Below are 22,943 nucleotides of genomic sequence, written 5' to 3' on the forward strand. Positions count from 1 at the left end.
TTACCAAATCCGACGTTATTTTTATAAAACATGCATTAAGTACAAATTTAAGTTATATTTTCTCGGTGGCTGAGCCATAAGCTCGTACTCTTTTTAAAAAACTAAAATATCATCTCTAAGATTTAAACTTGTGACCTAGAATAATTTCTAAATCCTCTTTATCACTATATTATAAATTTTTTTTATGTCAAGGATATTCAATAATTTATAGTATATAACTATAAAGCTCATTTTTTTCTGAATCCTCTTTATCACTATATTATAATTTTTTTTATGTCAAGGATATTCAATAATTTATAGTATATAACTATAAAGCTCATTTTTGTCCTATTTGTGCTAATTTTCTGGTGAAGGGGATTAAATTGAACCCTCTTACCTCATGTAGTTCGACCCCTGCACTTTTTTCTCTATTATATACATGTATATATTAGTTTTATTTTCACTAATGAAATATTTTTTAAATATATAATTTAAAGTTAATTAAAATATAACAAGATAATCTTTTAAAATTTTATTATAAACTCTACTTTTATTTTAATAACTAATTTTTTATTACTTGCATTGATTATATAAAGTTCCCACTATTTTTTATTGTCAATTATGTAAATAAATTTTGAGTTTCGCTATGAGCAAATATTTACATTTTATCTTTTTATTCTACTCATCAGTTTTGCTATTCAACATCAAGTTATATGCTTGGTTATTATTTTAATTTTTAATTTTTAAAATGAGATTTAGTTATTAGATAGTTTTAAAAAAAAATTAGAAAAGAAAAAATATTGTGATATTAAAAAAAGAGAGAGATAAATGGTGATAATATAAAGGGAAAATAGATGTTTTAAAAAGTCAATTGGGAAATGAGGAGGAGAATATGTATTGTTCAAAGTTGAGGGGGTCAAAATAGATTGAGTAAATAATTGGGCTGGTCAATGACCCATCCAAAAATTACTTGGGCTAAGCTTGACCAGGTCTAAATGGACTAAAATTTGGGTCTTAGTCCAGCCCGCCTAAATCTTACAAAGTTTTAATTAATGTGTATTTGTTTTTCTATGAATATTTAATTAACAAATAAGATTTTTTTATGGTCATATATAATATTTTAAATAAATTTTTTTTATTTTAAAGATATTTTGCAAAGTTACTCATGGATCAATTTGGGTTAAAAATTAGCCAAACTTTAAATGAGATAAGATAGAGTGGGTTTAACAAATGATATAGTCAATGACCAGCCTAATCTTGAATGGATTGGACGGGTTGAATAAGTTTAGCCTTAAATTGCCACCTCTATATCAGTAAAAATAACATCAGGTGGCCACTCTAAAGGGCTATTATTTAAGAATTAGCCAGTGCGTTCTGAATTTCAGTTTTTAATTCAAATTTTTGGGACAAAAATATTCTGAATTGTCCTAAAATTAAGATTTTTAATTTAAAAATTCAGAATAAAAATAAGTATTAGTTAGTATTTAAATAACATCTCTGAGAAGCTATATGTGTGCTAGTCTAAATTATATCCCAGACAAGAAAGGACATTGGATAGAGTCTCTCTAAGTGGAACGTTTGTTGATTGTATAAAGGACACGTTCTCCATTAAGTTATCTATCAAAAAGGTCTACAGAAAGAATGATTGAGGTATAAGAATAATAATATAGAGGTTTTGCATTTGGGTTCCAGCTAAAATACTGAATGTAAGTTTTCATATGCTCCCATATAGTAAACACTTGAATGAACTTGTTGATCGTAACAAAATGTCTAATAGATTGGTCGATGTATACACGATGTGATCTTACACCACTAATGCTTAGGGTTGGAATGGCTAGAATTTCTCTATTAGAAGGGTAGTCCGAATATTAAACTCTCGCTATGTGTTATGCGCGGGATCCAGGAAGGGCCGGACTACAAGGGTCTATTGTACGCAGTCTTACCCTGCATTTCTGCAATAGGTTGTTTCAACGCCTAAACCAATGAACTTCTTCACGTGGCATCAACTTTAGCCGAGATTCCCCTCCTAAAAATCTTTTATTATCAATTAAATTTTTCGAGTTTGAATCTTGAGAATGAACAAAATCTTGATACATAACTCTTTCCCTTCTAATGGACTAAATGGGAACCAACAACAACAAAAAAAAAAAAATCTAGTTTTATTATTACTCCATAAAAAATAATTGTGTTCACCAAATAGCCATAAATACAAATGGTGGGGCATTGAATTGGAGAAAGAATAGTGAAAGAGCAAAGATGGGTGGAGGGGCTTTAATATGCTCTTTTCGATTGGACATCTGTCCTTTTTGATTTCTGTTTATTTCATTTTTTCAATTTGTAGAAATTATGTTTTACTATTATTTATACTCCATATTCCCAAAATAATCATACTGTTGTAGTATAAAAAGAAAAAAACAACTATAAAACTTTTAGTATTTTATATTTATGCACACATTTTATTTTATTTAAAAAAATTAAGAGTTGTTGTTGCAATCTACATAAAAATTAAATAATTTGACTAGCATATTAAAATAGGATGTAGCAAGTGTTAAAAAACAACATTTCTATTTATTTCATCTTATATAATAATGAATTTTTTAGTCCACCGTCCACGTAGATGAACACAGTTTTCTAAACGCAACTGAAAGATAGAAAATTACATTTAATTTAATGAAAATAAAAAATATAAAGAAGAAGAGGAAGTCTTTTTAATGATCACATTGAACTGTTACATTGTATAAACAAACCCCATTTTTCATTTGTTGATGCTTCTCCCTTCTCTTTCCAAGTAAATTGGGGCAAAACTATAGTAGTATTACTCTTCTGGGGATGAGAAGTAAAGTGAAGCTGAGGTGTGTGAACTGTGAACAAAAATATTCTTGAAAAAAAAGGAAAAAGAAAAGAAAAAAAGAGAGGGAAAGATTAGGTAGTGGTTTTTAGTTTACCATCTTGTACTACTATTTCCATCCCCATTTATTATATTTTGTTCGTTGCATAATTGTGTGAAAAAGACTCTTAATTTTTCAAAGTTCTTATTATAGGGTTGCCTCAGATCCAAGGTACTCTCAAGTTTTATGTGACAAAAGGGTACCATCTTTTTCAAGGTTTCTTGTGATTCTTAGCTACTTTTAGCTTCTTTTACAATTTCACATGACCCTATTTCCTTTTTTATTTTTGGTCTTTTTGTATCAAGATTTATGTGGGTTTTGAGTAACTGAGTGGATTTTGGGATCTTGATTGGTTATTATCTTCAGAATTTAAGTGAAGTGCAAACAAGTCTTTGCTTTGTAATTTTTAGGTGAATTTTCTACCAAAAAGGGTAGTTAGTTGGTGTTACTACTTTCTGTTTACCAGATCTGACTGACAAAATTTCCATTTCAAGAATCAGAGCTTAAAGAAAAGAACTTTTTCGTTAGATCTTTCTAGGCAATGGAAAATGGTATGAGAAGATTATTGTTGATACAAAGGAAAAAATGTGATCAGTTAGTTTGACAATGACAGGTTGTGTAATGTCAGAGGGTAACTTTAACTGCTGTCAAGATAGTGATTTTGATGAAGGAGATGTGTTTGGCGGTTGCTCCTCTGCCATTTAGATTAGGTAATAATTTGATCTTTCACAACCCCCCAAGTATAGGAAGTAGTAGTCATATGGATGTCACTAGGCTAAATTCAATGGGTGACACTACTACAAGTTCGTATGCAGAATCTGCAGAGAAAGACCTTAGTGATACTGTATCATCAAGCAGGAGCGAGGGTGTTCCGTTGCTCCATATGATATCTGAAAATGAAAGCAACAACTGGATTGCTGGTGATGCTGTTGTTAGGGAAAGCGAGGATGATGAGATCTTATCGTTGGACGGTGATCAAATGTCTTGTTCCCTGTCTGTGGTGAGTGATTCCAGTAGTTTATGTGGTGATGATTTTATAGGTTTTGAGGTAGCTTCTGACATATATGGTCAGAATTTTGTGGATGCTGAGAAAAGCATTTGTAGTGTTGAACTTATAGCTAAGCCCGGAGATCTGGTAGAGTCAGGTGTTGAGGATGATAATGCGAGTAAGCCCTTTGCCGTCAAACTTGAGGAGGAGCAGATTACGGATGGCTCCAGCTCAAAATCATCTCAAGTTGTTGTTCAGCTACCCTTAAGTAAAGGGTTAAGTGCAGCAGTTAGTCGCAGTGTTTTTGAAGTGGACTATATACCCTTATGGGGATTTACATCTGTGTGTGGAAGGAGACCAGAAATGGAAGATGCACTTGCAACTGTTCCTAGGTTCTTGAGAATTCCTCTACAGATGCTAGTTGGCGATCGTGTCCCTGATGGAATGAGTAGATGCTTAAGTCATTTGACGGCTCATTTCTTTGGAGTTTATGATGGTCATGGTGGCTCTCAGGTTTCTCTCTCTCTCTCTCTCTCTCTCTCTCTTTTTACTTACACTGTTATAAAAGCTCATAGGTTTTACATCTATTTGATACAAACTTGGGACTTTTATTTTCCAGGTGGCGAATTACTGCCGAGATAGAGTTCATGCTGTATTGGCTGAGGAGTTGGAAACCTTTATGGCGAATCTCAATGATGAGAGTATTAGGCAAAATTGCCAGGACCAGTGGAAAAAGGCATTTACCAACTGTTTTCTCAAGGTTGATGATGAGGTTGGAGGGACGGGAAATCATGAGGCTGTTGCCGCAGAAACTGTAGGCTCCACGGCTGTTGTTGCCATTGTTTGTTCGTCGCACATAATAGTAGCAAACTGTGGTGATTCAAGGGCTGTTCTGTGCCGTGGGAAGGAACCCATGGCATTGTCGGTTGATCACAAAGTAAGTGAAACAGTGGTTCTGGTCTGACTTTAATTACGTGTGATGTCACTGATTAATCCTTCGGTGCCAATTTTCTTTTTATGTTCTCTTTATTAGCCGAACCGAGAAGATGAATATTCAAGGATTGAAGCAGCTGGAGGGAAGGTTATACAGTGGAATGGGCATCGTGTTTTTGGCGTTCTTGCAATGTCTAGGTCTATTGGTATGTTTCTCCTACCTACCCTATTATCTAGCATTTGCAAATCATGACTCAGGTATCCGTGTGTAAACATTATTGGTATCAAACACTCAGCTACTAGGGATCATTACAGGTTGTAGAATATTTTGCTTTTACAAGTCAGCTACTGCTCTTAGAATATATCCGTTTTGATTATGTGCTGAACCTGAGCATACCTAAACTTAATCACGATATTGCTCATGACTTAAAAGTTTTGGCTCTTTCAGCATCCTCCATTGTACAACTAATATCAGCAATGCACGTCATAGTAGTAGTTTGACACAGCAGTTATTGGTTATCCATGCTCCTAGAGTAAACAAAGAAGATGATTCTAGTAACAAAATAGAGAATTGGGCTTGATCATCAGTGCTAGTCTTTTAGACCATGTGATATAGACCTGTAGGCTCATATGGCCCATGTGGTTAGGAATGGTATCACAGTGTGCACTAACTGAAGCATGGAACTGGAAGCCTTGTGCTGTATAGATTTAGTTCAACATTAGTAATGAAGTTGCATATAATGCCAGCACAAGCTACCACAGAAGTCTTGTCTAGTTGGGATTTTGAAACGATCCTGGAGAGGCTTTTAAGTGCTATAGAAAATACGATTGTACCAATTACTGTTTCCCATATTCCTGTAGTTGATAAGGAAGTCAAATCTCATATAGAAGTAGAGCAATGGCTTCGAAAAAAGGTAGAGCAATGGCTTCATAATGTACCCACAAGCTTATACTAGTGCTGCAGTGTGCAGGCTTGTTACAACTTGCAAGTAAAATTTTGGATACTTATCTTAAACTTTAGTGCTTTAGCAAACTCAATTGTACTTTGAGAAGACCATGTGTGCTTAGGTACTCGATGCAGGACCCTTCTCTTTTCTTGACCGTGATGGCGTTTTTGAAGAGTTTTCTGGAACTGGCAAATTGCCTTGTTCAAGTTACATCAAAACAAGGTAGTGTCTCGGCTGTTAAAATAAGCACACACACGCTAATATTCTTCCCTAGAGAACTGATTACTGTAGTGTTCTCCTTTCCCTCCAATAAGAGAATCGAGTGTGCCATTCTCCCTCTTTTACTTATGCTTCTCATTCTGTGTTTCATTTGCTTACATGGATGGATGATCTGTGAATAAGTTGGTTTGGTAGGGAACACGTCAGGTCATAGTTTGAATTTGAATTGTTTACTATGGTGCCAACTTGTAAAACAGTGTGTAGATTATTATTTTGAGGAATGTAATTGTAAGCCAAAAGGAGTAATGAAGTTACATTGTAGAATGTGTCTAGATCTACAACATATCTAGATTCATCGAACATAAGTAGGAGAATATTGCGGAATATTCCATATATTCTAGGACACTGTAAAATATTATGTTCCATCTTAAATCTTCTACCCTACTAAAATTTTCGTTGTCATAATTTACATTTATTGTCTATTTTCAATGTCCTTTTTAATGGTACCTATATCTCCTTTCTCACGGCTTTTACATTTTCTCGATGATTGTTCCGGCGGTATCGCCTATCCTGGTCACTTTCGGGGCTATTATTTAGGCAGCACATATCACATTTCTTGAAAAAATTAATATAATTGTTATGTTGCTCGTATCCCTCAAGATCTTTGTTGCGGTTGTGTCAATGTTTCATGATTTGGGTGTGGGTGTGGGATCGCACCGGGTTGGTTAACCAAATTTGGTTTCTGTGACTACACTTATGGCCTAGAAGTACAGATTGATTGTATATTTGGTTTGATTTTTGGTTTATGTCATATATATATTCACATAACGTACTAAAACACTTTGCTATTATACAAGATAACTTATAAATAAAATATTAAGTGTTTATAAAGCATTTATTTTTTACCACAAATACCTTTGCTCTCTAGTTATTAAAGACACAGCTATTTCTACCATAAATACTTTATGCTTTCTAGTTATTAACAAAGCTCAACAAGCATAAATATATTATGATAGATTCTAACCAAATTTCTAACAAAAATACTTACTTTTCTATGTTCAAACTATTATATACATTATATTACCATATTTATAAAAATACTATATTTATAGCAATTTATAATTATGCAAAACATTTTCCATTTAACATAATTAATTGTAATGGATTTAAATCACCTCGTGAATCGAAAAAGAAGTTATTTTCAACAATCTTAAATAACTAATTGTCATATATACATATATATTATTCCTCAATATTTATTAGCTGAATCCAGACATCCGTATTTGCACTAAGATCCATACTGCCAAGTCCCAAAATTCTTGTGATGACGAATCTGACCTCTAGATCCACAGACGTATCGGATACCCTCACCCGTATCCGAGAAACATAGCATAATTTCTCAATGACATATCAGTCTTCAATATGTGCAACGTTGCCATCCAGCGACATTTTCCGTCAGTGCCACGTCTCTTTTTTCAGCGACATTTTCCTGTCAGCACATGTTGTCATCCATCATTTCTTTCCAATCAGTACAATGTCGTTTACTTTTTCCAACAATACGTCATTTTTTAGTTAGTATCTCGTCAGCTCGCGTCTTCTGTTGTCACATCACTTTCCCGTTTCACTTTACAAATTCAAGTTGTTTCACCACCTTCAGTATGAGGGGCATATTGAATGTCAAATTGATTAATGAGATTATATTTTAGGATTTGTCTACTAGATTCACAGTATATCTACATTCACCGAATAGTAGTAATTGATTTTTGGAGTGTGTTTTCTAGAATATCATGAAATATTTTGTATTTAAGTGTATGTTAACTCGTTACCTATTTAGGTTAAAGAAATATACTTACCATGTTGTAGATGGAAGAACTCAGGAGCGACTCTTGTATATTATCACCAAAATCATTGAAAAGTTTCCTCTCTTTTCGCCTCTAGTTTCACATTAATCAACAATTACTCAATGTTAAAGAACAGAAGAATCGTCATAGAATATAGGAGGTAGGCGGTTTAACATATGATGAGAAATAAATTCATTTTTTAAGAGTCATTTAAACCAAGCTCTCCTTTTATATTGTCTCTGCTGAAAAAAGGTAAGAATTTGTGCCCTTCCATCAGCCATGTCTTTGGCCTTGTGGCCACAAAGGCACACATTTCGGTTGATTTTTTTATGTTCCTGCAAACCTTTGTTTTCTGATCATCACTTGTCTGGACATGGTTAGTGCAGTTCTTGAGCTATGAACTTCGTCTTGGTAAAACTTGTAAATAAAACAGAACCAAAAGAAGCATGGGAACCTTCTGTATCCTGGTCCCAGGGAGGTGCTCCTTTGATTATGGTGATTATGATGAGAAGAGAGCTCATTTTGTCTTTCGCGCAATTCTTTTTATACCTGTGACTAAGTGTGCCTTTGCCATCTGATGTGTAACTTGAAATGTTAGAATGTTCTTTTTCTCATTCTATCTTCGGTCCAGCATTACATAAAGGACCAATAAATTGTAAATCTGTGCTGAAGCCTGGCTTTGCTTCTAGACGTGTGCAAACACTTGTCGCTGAAGGCTGAACATGCAGGTTTGTCAATTGAAGAGGATATTACAGTGCCTATAAGATGGAAATTTGTGTCGATCAGTGTTAATTAAAAGCCACCGCTCTTACATCGTGATTGAAGCTATGCGCTTCAAACAATGATGCGAAGGTGATCCCAACAAGAAGTGCTTGGTTCTCTGAATCTCAACTTTGAGAAATTGGACTAATATCAGCATTAGTGTATATATGATACTGAAATTAAATTTTTAAATTTTAATTGCATTTTGATTATTATAATACCAAATTCATATATGTTTGCTATTTCTTTTAATGTTGTGATTGTGCGCTTTACTTCATGCTTTTCACTTCAAGCCCCATGGAGATTGTCGCTTTTTTGCACTCTTCGCTTTTAAAAACAGTGGTGTCGATCATATTCTCAAGTTTCTAATGTCAACTGAAAAATATAGCCAAAACTGACATTGAGTAGTTTAAGTTGCTGTACGTGATTTCATTATTTCCGGAGGCTTAACTAATCTATGATATCCATGATTAAACATATAGCCAATATGCCCCAACTTCTGTCATCAAGCTGTGTAGGAATGTGACACGCTGGTGACTTAACATCTCCGCTTTGATATAAGCTATTTTTATTGTATCTAAGCTTTTGCAATGTGTGCTTTAAATACTAAGCTGTGAATAAAATACCCTGTGAGCTTGCCAGGATAGTATATGTGTATTCAATCTACCGATCTGCTTTTCCTTTTTTTCTCTTTCTATTTGACATGAGAATTACCCTATAGGGAATAACATAGTATGTTCATGGACTCTAAATGCTAATCCCTCTCCTAATTTTGTTAGCAAGCAAGTCTTTCTTCTATTTCCTTTACATTTTATTTTATTCGCTTTTTGGTTGCAGGAGATAGGTACTTGAAGCCCTGGATAATTCCTGATCCAGAAGTAATGTTCATACCTCGAACCAAGGACGACGAATGCCTTATTCTTGCAAGTGATGGTTTATGGGATGTTATGTCAAATGAAGAGGCATGTGATTTGGCTCGTAAGCGCATACTCCTGTGGCATAAAAAGAATGGTATAACACTTACCTTGGAAAGGGGCCAAGGAATTGATCCAGCAGCACAGGCAGCAGCGGAATGCTTGTCAAATCGAGCTATTCAAAAGGGCAGCAAAGACAACATAACGGTGATTGTTGTGGACTTGAAAGCCCAAAGAAAGTTTAAGAGCAAAACCTAACATAACTGATCTCTCAATCAGCTGTTTCCAATTATAGGTTTACAGTATTGACTTCATATGATTGAATATATCCAGCCCTTTTAATTTTTACCAGGGGAATCTGGGACTTAAGGTTTTCATTAGAGTAGCTTTTTGTATGTATTGTAGTGCTTGCTCCATTCTCTGTATGTAGTTTTTCTTCCTTTAGCTGTTTGAAGTAGGAGCATACATTATTCCTCCGAGTTAAAGGCTCTGTGAGGTTAATTGCCTCGGTATTACTTGGAAACAGTAATGAGCAAGTAGAGAGAGCTCTTCTGAATTGTATTGAAAAGATACATCTTTTTATACTTTTGTATGTGGTTTCAAGAGTATAGACAGAATAAGTTGACTCGATTAAAGAACACTAATATTCAATGCGGTGTATCTCGTTTATATGATATACAGATAGCGAAAGAAGCTAGATGACAGTATATGATACTTACCATCCCAGAAGCTAGAATCTGGTGTTTTTTTGATGGATTTGAACTTAAGGTTCTTACTGCTAAACTCAGCATTTGAAATTATTGGTTCAGAATTTGGTATATTTCATGTTTATTTATGCTCCGTGTAGAAAATGATGGGTTCAAATAAACCTATAAAAAATCTATGGTCCATCCGCCTCTGGTAACATTTGAGTCTGGTGCAAATTATGACTTCATCAGATCATTCAGCCTGTTACATTACATTCTTAAATTACACTTCCTATTACTACCAACTAATTTTGCGTATGGAAGAGATCTGCAAAATTAAAATACAGTAAAGAGATGCATTTTATAACAAGATGTGGGATATGAAAATCTCGAGCTTAGAAGGACAAGCCAAGTGACTTGTAAACTGTAACTGCGCAAATATGCTAACCAATGCACAATAATGCTTGGAGTCTATCCAAATCCATGAAATATCAAGTATGAGGTAGTTAATCTTGTGTTCCAAACAGAAATGCTAACGTCTAAAAGACAGGCTCGTATATTAGACCTGGTACATCTGAGCACAACAAAAGCAGTTCAAAAACAACCGTCACGATTTATTAAATATGTAACTTATTGCCTATAGTTTGATCAGCAAAAGGATCATCAGAGACATAACCATTTAAAAGAAGTACCATGATTAACTTATTGATGGAAACTAGAAACTCTCTAAAGGGAACATTAAGTTCAACAACAGCTGCTTCAGTATTTCCTATACGCTAGCTCCATCACTGCCTCGGAAAGATTCTTCTCCTTTTGAATGCTTTGAACCCAGTTTGCATTAATGTGAACCCTCTCGATGCTCTGCTTCAAAGTTCTTGCAATGTAAGGCTTGGTGCGGCTAGCAAAAAACTCTTCAACTTCTTTCGCTTTCTCATAGGATGAGAACTGAAGAAAAGAAAGATTGAGCCAAAAGATGAAAGACAATACGTAATGAATAATTCATAAAATTTGTTTTCCATGCTTCTTCTGATTACACAACAAGGCAGAAGCAATAGATATAGCTTTTGAATCAAGTTGTCCTATAATAAAATAGTAAGCAACTGCATGCAAATGCTAGAGAAAGATGGCAAAGAAGCAGAAGCAAACCGGTGACACTGTTGCACTGATGAAGCGGGTTAATAGGAATCCAGAGCCGTAAGTCTTGTGGATATGATCCCATTTGTCCTGTATTCAAACAATTTATTAGAAGACAAAAAATCAAGAATCATGCCTCATTGCATTTTTCTGAGTAATCTATTGGTTACAAAATGCAGCATTTGGCACTAGTAATTTTATAAGAACATGTTGCACTTCCTCCAGAAATAATTGCACCTTGGACTAATGTGAATTCCTGAGTCTTACAGCCTACGTTTTTACAAGTAACAATTTAATACAATTTACAATGAACATTTTTTCAAAGGTATCTTTTATTAGGAATTAGTAATAAAAGAAATAACTCGAGGAGTGCAATATTTCTAGGAAAGGGAGTACTCACTTGCAACCATTTCCAAGCAGTTTCGCGGCCTTCTAAACTAACTGCAAGCCCGTGAACACAATCTTGACTCCGTACCTAAAATTTCCAAGCACAGATTACTCTTCGAACATTTTGTTGAAACAAAATACACACACTCTCTGTGCACAAAGAGAAGAGAGAGATAATCCAGTGCCATGTAAAAATCAAGAATACCTCAGAGCATAACAAGAAGTTGAGAATTTCAAGGATAATTTCAGGGTCCCTGCAAGATGCCAATGAACCTATAGAACAAGAGAATGCACTTATTGGTTGGACATACCGTTTCATAATCAAAACATTTAATTTCATAATCGGCATGAGTTGATAGATTACTTAAAACCCGTGTCTTTTCCTGGCTGAGGTCAGTCTCTCGGTAAACTCTTAAAAGAGCTTCAAACCCTGATCTATCTGATTTATTCACCCGCTGCATCACAGCTACATAAACAGCCTGCAGATGGGAAGGAGGGATTAGGATCTGCATAAGGTACAGAAGAAATGAATTTTGAGTTGCAATATACTCAAGTGTAGTTACCCTTCTCAAGTCAGGAGGAAGAACAGCTGTGTTTCTGTCGTCCAAAAATATGTGGAAGCGCCTGATTGCTTCATTTATTGTTTCGTCATGTCCAAAGGCAGCCAGAGCATTCAGAAGCTCCCCTCTCAACATGGCGTCAAGGTGGCTTTCCCCTTGTTTAGGATCCCAACCAAGTCTCCTGTCGATAAAGGAAAGTCCAATTAGAAGCAAACCTTTTGTGCCACACTGGAATATGAGATTAATGGTCAAGTATCTAATTTCAACTGGGAGCCTTAGACTAAATTCCCTCTTCCAACTCCATAAACAAGTTTTCCTTTTCTCTAAAGTTTTCTATTTGTGATGTCTAATTCCAGGTTTGTGGAGATGAATAAAGGGTAAACGTGACCAATTTGTAACACACCAGTTTACCCGTTCATTCTTTTCGAAAGGCATTATTGGCAGCAGATTTCTTGTTTCTAGATAGGTAAACAGAAGATATCTAGTTAGAAGAAAACTATATCTTTAAATTGATTTCAGCGATTATAAACAGCTCCTAAGTTCTCCTAACTTAGAATTAGAGCTACTAGACAAAAGAGAACAAGATGCAAGTTCTAAATCTTTTTTGTCAGGAACTAGCCTCGGAGAATCAACAACAACAACAACAACAACCCAGTATAGGCTCGAAGAATAGAAATTCATTTTCTTATCATATAGACTTGACCCGTGAATGTCAAGAAAGCCAGAGCAGGCATAATTCTGTTCCGATTTATGTTGCTCTCTGTGCTATATCCAATAGCTTTAGTTAGAAGACGTTCACCTATCTATGTTTATAGCATTAAAAGTAGAATCACTCCAACTATGCGCTATTCTCTCTTTCTTTTACACTGTTTCAGGATTTCTCTCCCCCTTGAACTGCATCTTGGACGATGACCCAAAATACAAAGATAAGCTAACATGCTTTGTAGTTTCGAAAAAGAAGTAACATACTCTGCAGAAAACTGGAAAAGATTGATGAAAAACAACGTTATGTGATCCTTCAAGTCAGGAACAGCATCAGCTGCAATTCTTGAAACTTTGTAACTTATCTGCATGAAGGGAAAACCGTTAATTTTGGACTGACCGAACTAATAACTAAAAGAGGTCTATAACGTAGAGAAATTACGCTTATCAGGTTTGATAGAACAGTGTAGTCGAGCTCCTCCCTGAAAGAAGCCATCAGTGCAAGCAAAGACGACAAAGACTGATGACAAGCCATCGATAAGGCATATGAATCATCTAAAATGCCTGTTCAGGATAACATAATCCCATCAATAGTCGATTTTAATTATTAAATATTAAACTTCACAAAAATGCAGTAATTATTACCATATTTATCATTTGTTGATAAGCACTTGCTCTCTATGGCATATCTGAGTCTAGCTGATAGCTCATCATCATATTTAACTCTAAAAAAACCTGTTTGGTCCACGTTAACTTTTATCCAGGGATTGCCTTTAGAAGAAGATGAACCTAATAAGTCCTTAACATCAAGGGCTTCTGACTTTTCTTGCATCAAGAAGCTTTTACGAGCTTCATAAGAGCCACAACAGAGTGTTAACGGAACTATCCATTGCCCATCACCATGAGAACCACTCAGAAAAAATTGTGTCTGGCGCACAGAAACACAAGTTAGTATGGAGAAGACTAGACTTGGGTAATGGAAATATGCATTTGATTTAGAAACAAGATAACCTGGTCACATTCCAGCTTTTGGTCTTTTATTTTGACAGAGACGACTGGGTAACCTTGTTGCTTTGTCCAGGAGTTCATCAACTTGTTCACAGGTTCACCAGACTCCTCCTGAAGGACAGACCATAAATCCTCTGTCTTCGCATTTGAGCAAGCATATCTTTTTATGTATGAAGCAAGTGCCCTCTGGTTTCATGAAAAATTAGAAGAGACAAATTCATCAGTCACTTATAAGCAAGCAACAGCTACATGATATACTGGAAAGAAAATATTTTTTTAATCAATAAAGTGAAATTTCATATATTCCCAGCAATAAGCATATGCTGGTGGTATTTACAGAATAGCCACATTACATGTTGTGTAATGAGCTCAAAAATCAACAATGGCTTCTACATCATATTCTGGAAAGAAAATCTAGATCATATAATTTAGAAGGATGGTCAATGAGGAGATACGTGATAGTGAAGTTTCTCTTTTGACAAACTAATAGCTGCTGCTTTAAAAATGATGCTCAATAGCAGTATCTGATTAATTATCACCAGAAAACATTACTTTCAGGAGGACTTCTATAGACATATGTACTGCATTCACTGCTGAGTTAGTTAAATTCACTCATTAAAGAATACTTTAATTTGGAATAACTTTAAGTCACTATATTCAAGCAATGAATAGCATTTTGAGTGCTGACTACTGCTCTTAAGTCTTAACTACCTTGATGGGATTAGCAATACCTATTTTACCTTTGGAAAGTCAAGTATTTAAATTTCCAGTAATTAGGAGATACACCATTTATCAAGTCCAAGAATATAGAAAAGACAAAGTACTACTTTCTCACTATGCAATTAATGTTGAAGATACGAGTATCTCTTCATCCCAAAATCTAAACTATTGTGACTTTATTAACAGAATAGCAGTTAATCCCCACAGTAACGATCACAAGCATTCAGAGGAGGACTTATATATAACACTACCTCTGTCCCGGGTGACACACATTCCTCCCAAAAAGAATGACACCTTTCTTTTTTGGGACGACTTGATATAAATGTTCATTCTGTTTTTTATTTGTTGATTAAGTAATGATATAAACGTTCATTCTTCTGCAAGGAAGGAACATGAAAAACATGTGGAACTCTCACCGCCACACACACACACACATATCTATCTCTCTCTCTCTCTCTCTCTCTCTCTCTCTCTCTCTCTCTATATATATATATATATATATATATATATATATATATATATATATATATATATATATATATATATATGTGTGTGTGTGTGTGTGTGTGTGTGTGTGTGTGTGTGTGTGTGTGTGTGTGACTTACATGTCAAAGGTCTTTGTTAATTTCTTAAATTGCGTCCTTATTCAAACACCTTTTCATAAGTAATGATTTAAGGGCAAGCAAAGTTTTAGTGTAACTTAGTCAAGAAGCCGTTTGAACTTTCTACTAATAATACTTTACAATACCTTACCAGTTAGGAAAGATAAGACATTAAAAGGGGTCGTTGCATTGAATGATATAGTTATTCTTTCTAATTCCACCCTCCCACTTTCCATCTCCATCATCCAACACACAAGTATTTGACAGGTAACTAGTATATGTAAAAAAAACAACAAAATGGCCGAGAGAAATATAGCACAAAGGGGCTAAAATGAAGACAATAGAAAAGAATGTTAACATAGTAAATAATGGAAATGCAAACCTGGAAACATTCAGGTCCAAGATAGCTCTGTAACATCCGAATGACAGATGCACCTTTTCTATAACTAATTGCGTCAAAAATTTCATCAATTTCTCTGGTATGATTGATGTCAACCTGGTAAGACAAAATAAGATTTGTAGAATAATTCTAAAGCTAGCCCAACTAATAGATGTCAATAACTGGAGATTAAGCACAAAATCCATCTTGCATTTAGCACAATACAAGAAGCGGAATGAATGTTGCTTCATACCTCAATGGGGTGGGATTCTGCAAGCCCATCTAGACGAAGTCCCTCAGTGGCCTCTTCAAGAAACTGAGTCCAAATTTTCCATTCCGGGAACAAGCTATCAGTCGCCAAATAACTCACCTGAATACCGGTCAGAGAAAATTAGAATGAACAGCTCACCGACCCAGTCAATGAACAAAAGCATATACTTCTAAGAAAAGCAGCATACCCATGTAGCAAACCCCTCATTCAGCCATAGATGTGTCCACCATTCCATTGTTACAAGATTCCCAAACCACTGATGAGCAAGCTCATGAGTCACCACAGTTGTAACCTGAAGAAAACCCAACTTTTATTCAACAGGTCCAAGATATAAATCAGACAGTTTAATACCACATATTATAGGAAGCCAAATAATTTCCAACAAATTTGCATTACCCTCTGCTTGTTAGCAGCGGCAGAATGCTTATCATCATAAAGCAATGCTGTTTCTCTGTATGTAACAAGACCATAATTTTCCATTGCACCAGCAGCAAAATCAGGAATGGCAATCATGTCCAATTTAGGTAGTGAATATGGTGCACCAAAGTACCTACGAGTGTTTTACTCCACAAATTAGAATACATTTTCAAGCAGTTGTTTAGAACTCCCCCCTCCCCCCCTACAAACCAAGGAAACTTAAGCTGGAATAAAGGTATATTATCAATAAGAATATTTAGAAACTAATTCCTGGACTACATCAGGGAAAAACTTCCAAGTTTAATCCTCCATGATCCACTTCTTCATTAGTTTCCTTTTTTGTAAATAAAATGAGAGAAACATATATAGTGAAAGTGATGCATACTCTTTGAAGAGGGGCAGCGTTTTGACAGCAACATGTAATGCGAAGTTCCCTTGATTTGCCTTGCCTACCTGACAGTATACTCGAACAGGAATTCCTGCACAAAGTGATGTTAATTAGCAAACAAAAAATGGTCGCAGATATATTCACTAAGACCAGTATAAGTACCATCAGATGTATAATCCTCAACATAGTCGAACAAGCCAACCACAAATGCCACCAAGTATGTAGACATGATTGGAGACTCTTGATATTGAACTGTTTTAAGATTCCCCATCACTTTTTCTTCTTCAGCTGGCATGTTAGAAAGAGCTACCAGTTCCGATGGTACGTCTAGTGTAATTTTAAAGGTGGCCTGGATAGTTCATATCAAGTAAGACGAAGAAAAATCTGAACAACCAAATCTTGTAAGGAACAAATAAAATACTTAACAAAGATTAGAAAAAGAACGAGAAATTATTAGATCATCAAGTTCATACGTGTTTTGTCGGATTTATAGCTAAATATCTTACGACCAGCTGGTTCCAATAGCAATTAACATTACAGAGTAGATAAACAAAGAGAACGTGGAAACACCAAAGACAGTGAAATGCTGGCAATACCTTACAAGCAGGTTCATCCCAGCATGGAAAGCAACGCCTGGCATCAGCTGGTTCAAACTGGGTAACAGCCATATTCTTTTTCTCCCCATTATGCTCGTACGTACTGCAAAGAACCAATCAGTACTGTTAAGCAATCTACATGTAGCACAAACATAATGAAGTAACACGTAAATGAGCCGCAAAATTATCCTGTCAGTTGACTTCTAAAGTAGAGGAACATTGTTTTTTAGTTCTTGGTTGTGAGCATGGATTCTAGACTGTTAAGCAATCTACATAATTATAGTGCAATCATAATGAAGTAACACATAAATTTTCTGTGAAAGTCTCCTGTCAGTAGACCACCTGACCCTTAATCTATACTATATTAAAAGCACGAACCCCCTTATCGAAATGTCATTCACCTTTTTTACCCTTTAAAATTAGATTTCACACTAGACAAAATAGTCATTTAATTATTTCTCTAATTTTTAGAACTTTAAAATAAATTAAATTTTGTTTATTAAACTCTTACTTATTTGAACTATGTATGAAATTCTAATATTTAAAACAAATTTATCACTTCAATTCAAATAAACACATAAAATTGAAGGCAAACGTCGAATCAACACATAAAATTTAACACTAACATAAATATCTCAACTTTTACCTTACATATCTAAGACCAATTAAAATGAAAGAATAATCATTAAATAATAATTAGTACTATTTACATAATTAAATAAGGAAACATATATAAATATTATAGCTATATATTTAATATAGGAGCTCAAAAATAAAAACACTCATCTACAATTATAAATAGGGAAATATTGGACTTCGGTAGGGCAGAGTTTCTTTCTTTATTGAATAATTAGATAAATACGATCAACAATCATTATTTTCAAAAACGTATACTTTTTTCTTTAACTTTTCTTTTATAAAAAATATCTCAAACATAAAATTTATATAATTCCTTAAAAATTTGTATTCATTAAGATGGGATACATACACGCGCAAAGCGCGTACCCTAAAGACTAGTCTTTTAAAAAACCCATTGTTATTTGGTTGTCGCTTGTGAGCATTGGCACAACATAAGCAGGACCGCAACCTTTTCCTCTCCTGCTTTGTCGCTAAACTAAAAACACTAGAGGACTACCACCAATTGCTAGGGGAATAAAAACGTTCGATAGATGTATTGGCTTCCTCATCAACAAGCTACGTCTAGAACTAATACAGTTACGCCACCACATAGTAATGTTGGGGCCTCACCAACGTATCTTCCACATAGAGATTATAGAAGTAGGTATAACCCTTGAATTAATCAGTATCAGCCCTAATCCCTATATAGTATAACAAATAGATAGATATTCTTCATAAATATAAAAGACAACGATACAATGAAAATGTTTCATGAGCAATCAATAACCATCTATACTTGGAAAAAGAGAATCAACAGTCATCACTACGCACATTAAAAACCAAGTATCTCAACGTTTAGTTCTTCTGTCTAAAGATGGGAAAAATCAATACCTTCTGTAAAACCCTTTCATCCTATCATTCAGCATTCCTTCAAACGCCAAACTCAGAACTCCAACACCAAGTGGCAAACTTTCTCCAAACTCTACAACCACTATCTCATCCTCTTCAATCAACCCCACCTCCAATGCCTCGAATACCTAACAAACACATGTTCAATAAAACAAAACAACAAGAAAATCACATATCAAACTACTCATGATGAAAAAAGCTTCAATCTTGAAAAGGGTCAATCATGAACAAACACATGGTCAATAAAACAAAAAACAAAAAAATCACATATCAAACTACTTTTGATATAAAAAAGGAAGCTTCAATCTTGAAAAGGGCCAATCAAGAAAAGCATCTTGTTTGAAGATTAAAGCATGGTCAATAAAACAAACAACAAAAAACTCACATATCAAACACACACACACATATAACTTCAAACTTGAAAAGGGTTCAATCAAGAAAATCACCTTGGTTGAGGATTTGAAGAGAACAGACTTGGGGTCAACAGAAAGTTCAGCAGCATTGAGGACAATGAATTTGGTGGCAGAGACAACATCAACGGATATGTCAACGGTGCCGGTGAATTTACAGGCGACAAGGTCTGGTTTCAACCTTAAATCGTACCTCTTAGGGACAACAAACTTGGGAAGACGAGGTTGTCCTTTGAATTGATTGTACTTGTGCTCCGCCATTGTTCAATCTTAATCTTAAGTTAAGATTGTTGGGTTTTTTTCTCTATGTTATAAATCTTGGGATCTGGATGACTCCTATAAAGGAGAGTTGTGTAGTATTTATAGAGTTTGTACTATGAAGTGTGTAATCCTATGTATAAAGGAGAGTTGTTTTATAATTTTTTTTTTTCGGTTTATCTCTTTTCATAGAGTTAAAAAACATGTCTATTTTCTAATTTTCACAAGTTTATCCCCTGTTTTTTTTATTAAAACGATAATGTTATATACACTATCTTGGTTCAAAATGAAGAACTTAATTCTAAAGTTTGTCCAATGATTGTACATTAATTTTTTACTTCTACTTTAATAGGCAATTAATTTTATTGTTATTAATCATTTTTTAATATGTGAACCAACAAATAGTTTACGGGATTTTTCAATCTATAAAATATTTTTATATCATCGTTCCTCGATATGAGTAGAAGGCTCATGCAAAATATTACGTTGAAGGATTGTCTCAACATGATAATCACTAGCTTATAACCTAATATCGTCATGCATTATATATCATTCTATACGGTCAAAATCGAGTTTGCTTTTCGTGTGACCAATCGAGATTAGGGCATGATGGACCGGGGTTCATCATTATAGTATCGAGCTATGATGTGAAGTCGGGCTGCTGAGCTCGAGCCCTAGAAACCGACCAAGGTTGGTTTCAACCAAGATCGATATCGAGCACAGGTATACGTCGAGCAAATAGAGACCGAAATCGATCAAGACAGAGATCGAGCCCAGATAGAGGTCGAGCGAATAAAATCCGATCACGATCAAGAGTGGCCGAGTTCGGGCTCGAGTCAAGGAACAAAAGAGCCGTTATAGCCGCATTTGGGGAGAGGATCTCGGCGGAAATCAAGGAAAAACCAATTAATTAATCTGTCATGGGATCCCCACTATATATTTTTAATTAAATCCAAAGTAATATTCCTCCACTATATTAAGAGTAGGTTATCATTGATTCAGGAACTCAATTTTTATTCATTCACGGATTCAGACACACATTCATTCTAATATATACAAAGAACATCGTTAATACTATTTCTCTTGTTTTTGGTATTTTTGGTCATATTGTTTCCTCTATCAGTTGCTCTTCACACAATTTGAAGGTGATTAAATTTGAAGGCTTAGGCTAACTGGTTCATCTGGTTTGTCTCCATCTCTTTTATAACTAATTTCAGTATATACTTATTTATCTTTCCCAATTTATACCGCGTATCCTTAGAACTGCGTATAAATACAACTTTATCCGTTTTTCGGGTAAACAGTTTGGAGCCCACAATGGGGCTAAGGATAATAGTGGTTATTTGGTACGAATCTCTGTAAAACACACTATTTCACACTTGCTCTTGGAAGTGTCTTCGATTTCAGGTTAAAAACGACGAACTCTCAAATAATGGCCCTACCTATCGATAACGAAGCTGGCCTTCAAGATGAGAATAACAACCTGACACCCGGGGATGAAAGACCACTCGTCGACCCCGTTGGAACTCGAGCCGTAGATCCAATTGACGTTAATTCACATGTGGCCATTGAGGCAAACCAACGTTCCGACCCAGAAAACAACATTCATAGTGGAACTCGATCTACAGTTCGAAATACACAAAATGCTGGAGAAGACAGGATCAGCCTGCGTATAATTTTCGAAATATTGCAAGCTCAACAAGTAGCGATAGCTCAGTTGCAGAGCCAAACCCAGGCACCGAGTAGGCTCGAGCCCGGTCCACCCCAAGAAGTCACCCACAAAATGGGGCCAGTTGTAGTGAGGTCGAATGTACAGAAATCGGGGACTAATCCCGAAATTATTAAGATGCTCGAGGAACTGACGAAATGAATAGAGTCAGGAGAAAGGAGGATTGAAGCAAACGAACAAAAGGTGGAAACTTATAACTCCAGGGTTGATCAGATCCCATGTTGAAGGGCTTGGATTCCAAAAGATTCGTGCAAAAGCCTTTCCCCCCCAAGCGCAGCTCCAAAACCGATCCCCAAGAAGTTCCGCATGCCCGAAATTCCTAAATATAATGGAACGACCAACCCCAACGAACATATCACCTCTTACATATGTGTCATTAAAGGGAACGCTCTAGAAGACGACGAGATCGAATCCGTGTTATTAAAGAAGTTCGGGGAAAGCCTGTCAAAAGGAGAAATGATATGGTATCATAATTTACCGCCTAACTCTATCGATTCTTTTGTTATGCTTGCATATTCTTTCGTAAAAGCACATGCCAGAGCCATAAAGGTCGAAACCAGGAAATCAGACCTTTTCAAGGTAAGGCAAAAAGATAACGAGATGCTAAGAGAGTTCGTGTCTCGTTTCCAAATGGAACGGATGGATCTACCACTGGTCACGGACGATTGGGCCGTTCAAGCTTTCACCCAAGGACTGAACTAACAAAGCTCGATGGCTTCACGAAAGTTGAAGCAGAACTTGATCGAGTACCCCGACCACTACATGGGTCGATGTGCACAATCGATACAATCAAAAATCAGAGTCGAAGATTGTCAGTTAGAAGTCCCTTCAGAGTCTATTTATCCAGCCATGAACCTCGAAAGAACCAAGAGAGACACCAATCGCGAGCCAGGGTCAAGCAAGGATCCATATCGGCCATATAATAAAGATCGGAGGAGCAGCGAACCCGGTCGGAATCATGTGGTAAACGAGAGAAGAAATGATCAAGGTCGAAATAATCAGGGGTCATGACCAAAAATGACTTCGACGGTCCCATCAGGCCTAAAGAAGCACCGAGGCTGTCGGGCCTAACAATTGGAATGTAACTCACCTAAGAGCGATACTACTGCTGAGGTACGACCCCCGTTCGTTTCTCTTTTTGATGCTTCAAAACTAACAATTGTAGGTAACCAACTCGAGGGTGACGCCCAACCTTGGATACCAGCTGCAGCAAAGAAAATGATTCACATTAAAAGGTCCTCGAGAAGTCAAGATTATTGTATGGGCCAAACGGTCAAATAAACCGTGCCCGCATAGATTGTTCAAGCCTTAAGCATAAAACATATACACATGTAATATTATTTCACACAATAATGAAAAGAGGTCCCTCCAAGAATTTATTGCATCCGATTTCTATGGATATATCGAACCCAAGGGCTACTTTTACTTCGAGTTCGAGAAATCATTCTCACTCGACTACATAGCCCAAGGACTATCTTATTTCGAGTTCGAGCAAATCCTCACTCGACCTTAAAGCCTAAGGGCTGCATTTGCTTCGAGTTCGAGAAATCATTCTCACTCGACTACAAAAGCCCAAGGTCTACCTTATTTCGAGTTCGAGCAAATCCTCACTCGACCTGAAACCCTAAGGGCTACTCTTACTTCCGAGTTCGAGAAATCATTCTCACTCGACTACAAATCCCAAGGGCTATCTTATTT

The 22,943-nt window shown here is 35.7% G+C and overlaps 2 protein-coding genes across 2 annotated transcripts; one reads left to right on the forward strand and one right to left on the reverse strand.

Annotated features, from left to right (window-relative positions):
* Positions 1–2,959: 2,959 nt before the first annotated feature.
* On the forward strand, positions 2,960–10,055 carry LOC104087994 (protein phosphatase 2C 50-like). Its single transcript, XM_009592594.4, has 4 exons — positions 2,960–4,368; positions 4,475–4,792; positions 4,889–4,994; positions 9,395–10,055. Exons 1-4 carry the CDS (start codon positions 3,532–3,534, stop codon positions 9,727–9,729), a joined length of 1,596 nt encoding a protein of 531 aa, XP_009590889.1. The 5' UTR covers positions 2,960–3,531; the 3' UTR covers positions 9,730–10,055.
* A 695-nt stretch (positions 10,056–10,750) lies between these two features.
* Positions 10,751–19,608, reverse strand: LOC104087993 (aminopeptidase M1). The gene is made up of 19 exons (XM_009592593.4): positions 19,295–19,608; positions 18,831–18,976; positions 17,322–17,424; positions 16,888–17,074; positions 16,723–16,816; positions 16,317–16,470; positions 16,108–16,212; positions 15,903–16,019; positions 15,653–15,766; positions 13,952–14,134; positions 13,586–13,868; positions 13,383–13,504; positions 13,208–13,305; positions 12,242–12,419; positions 12,043–12,157; positions 11,884–11,951; positions 11,692–11,766; positions 11,304–11,381; positions 10,751–11,102 (listed from the first exon to the last, which is right to left on the reverse strand). Exons 1-19 carry the CDS (start codon positions 19,517–19,519, stop codon positions 10,917–10,919), a joined length of 2,631 nt encoding a protein of 876 aa, XP_009590888.1. The 5' UTR covers positions 19,520–19,608; the 3' UTR covers positions 10,751–10,916.
* Positions 19,609–22,943: the final 3,335 nt, after the last annotated feature.

The sequence above is a fragment of the Nicotiana tomentosiformis genome, chromosome 8 (genome assembly GCF_000390325.3).
Source record: "Nicotiana tomentosiformis chromosome 8, ASM39032v3, whole genome shotgun sequence".
Taxonomy (NCBI): domain Eukaryota; kingdom Viridiplantae; phylum Streptophyta; class Magnoliopsida; order Solanales; family Solanaceae; genus Nicotiana; species Nicotiana tomentosiformis.

Coding starts and splice junctions, on each gene's coding strand:
- LOC104087994 (XM_009592594.4), top strand. CDS start 3,532: ATGAAGGAGATGTGTTTGGCGGTTGCTCCTCTGCCATTTAGATTAGGT. Junction 4,369..4,474: donor ATGGTCATGGTGGCTCTCAG/GTTTCTCTCTCT, acceptor TTTATTTTCCAG/GTGGCGAATTACTGCCGAGA. Junction 4,793..4,888: donor CATTGTCGGTTGATCACAAA/GTAAGTGAAACA, acceptor TCTCTTTATTAG/CCGAACCGAGAAGATGAATA.
- LOC104087993 (XM_009592593.4), bottom strand. CDS start 19,519: ATGGCGGAGCACAAGTACAATCAATTCAAAGGACAACCTCGTCTTCCC. Junction 13,306..13,382: donor TTCTATCAAACCTGATAAGC/GTAATTTCTCTA, acceptor CCCTTCATGCAG/ATAAGTTACAAAGTTTCAAG. Junction 11,103..11,303: donor TCAGTGCAACAGTGTCACCG/GTTTGCTTCTGC, acceptor TCTTTTCTTCAG/TTCTCATCCTATGAGAAAGC.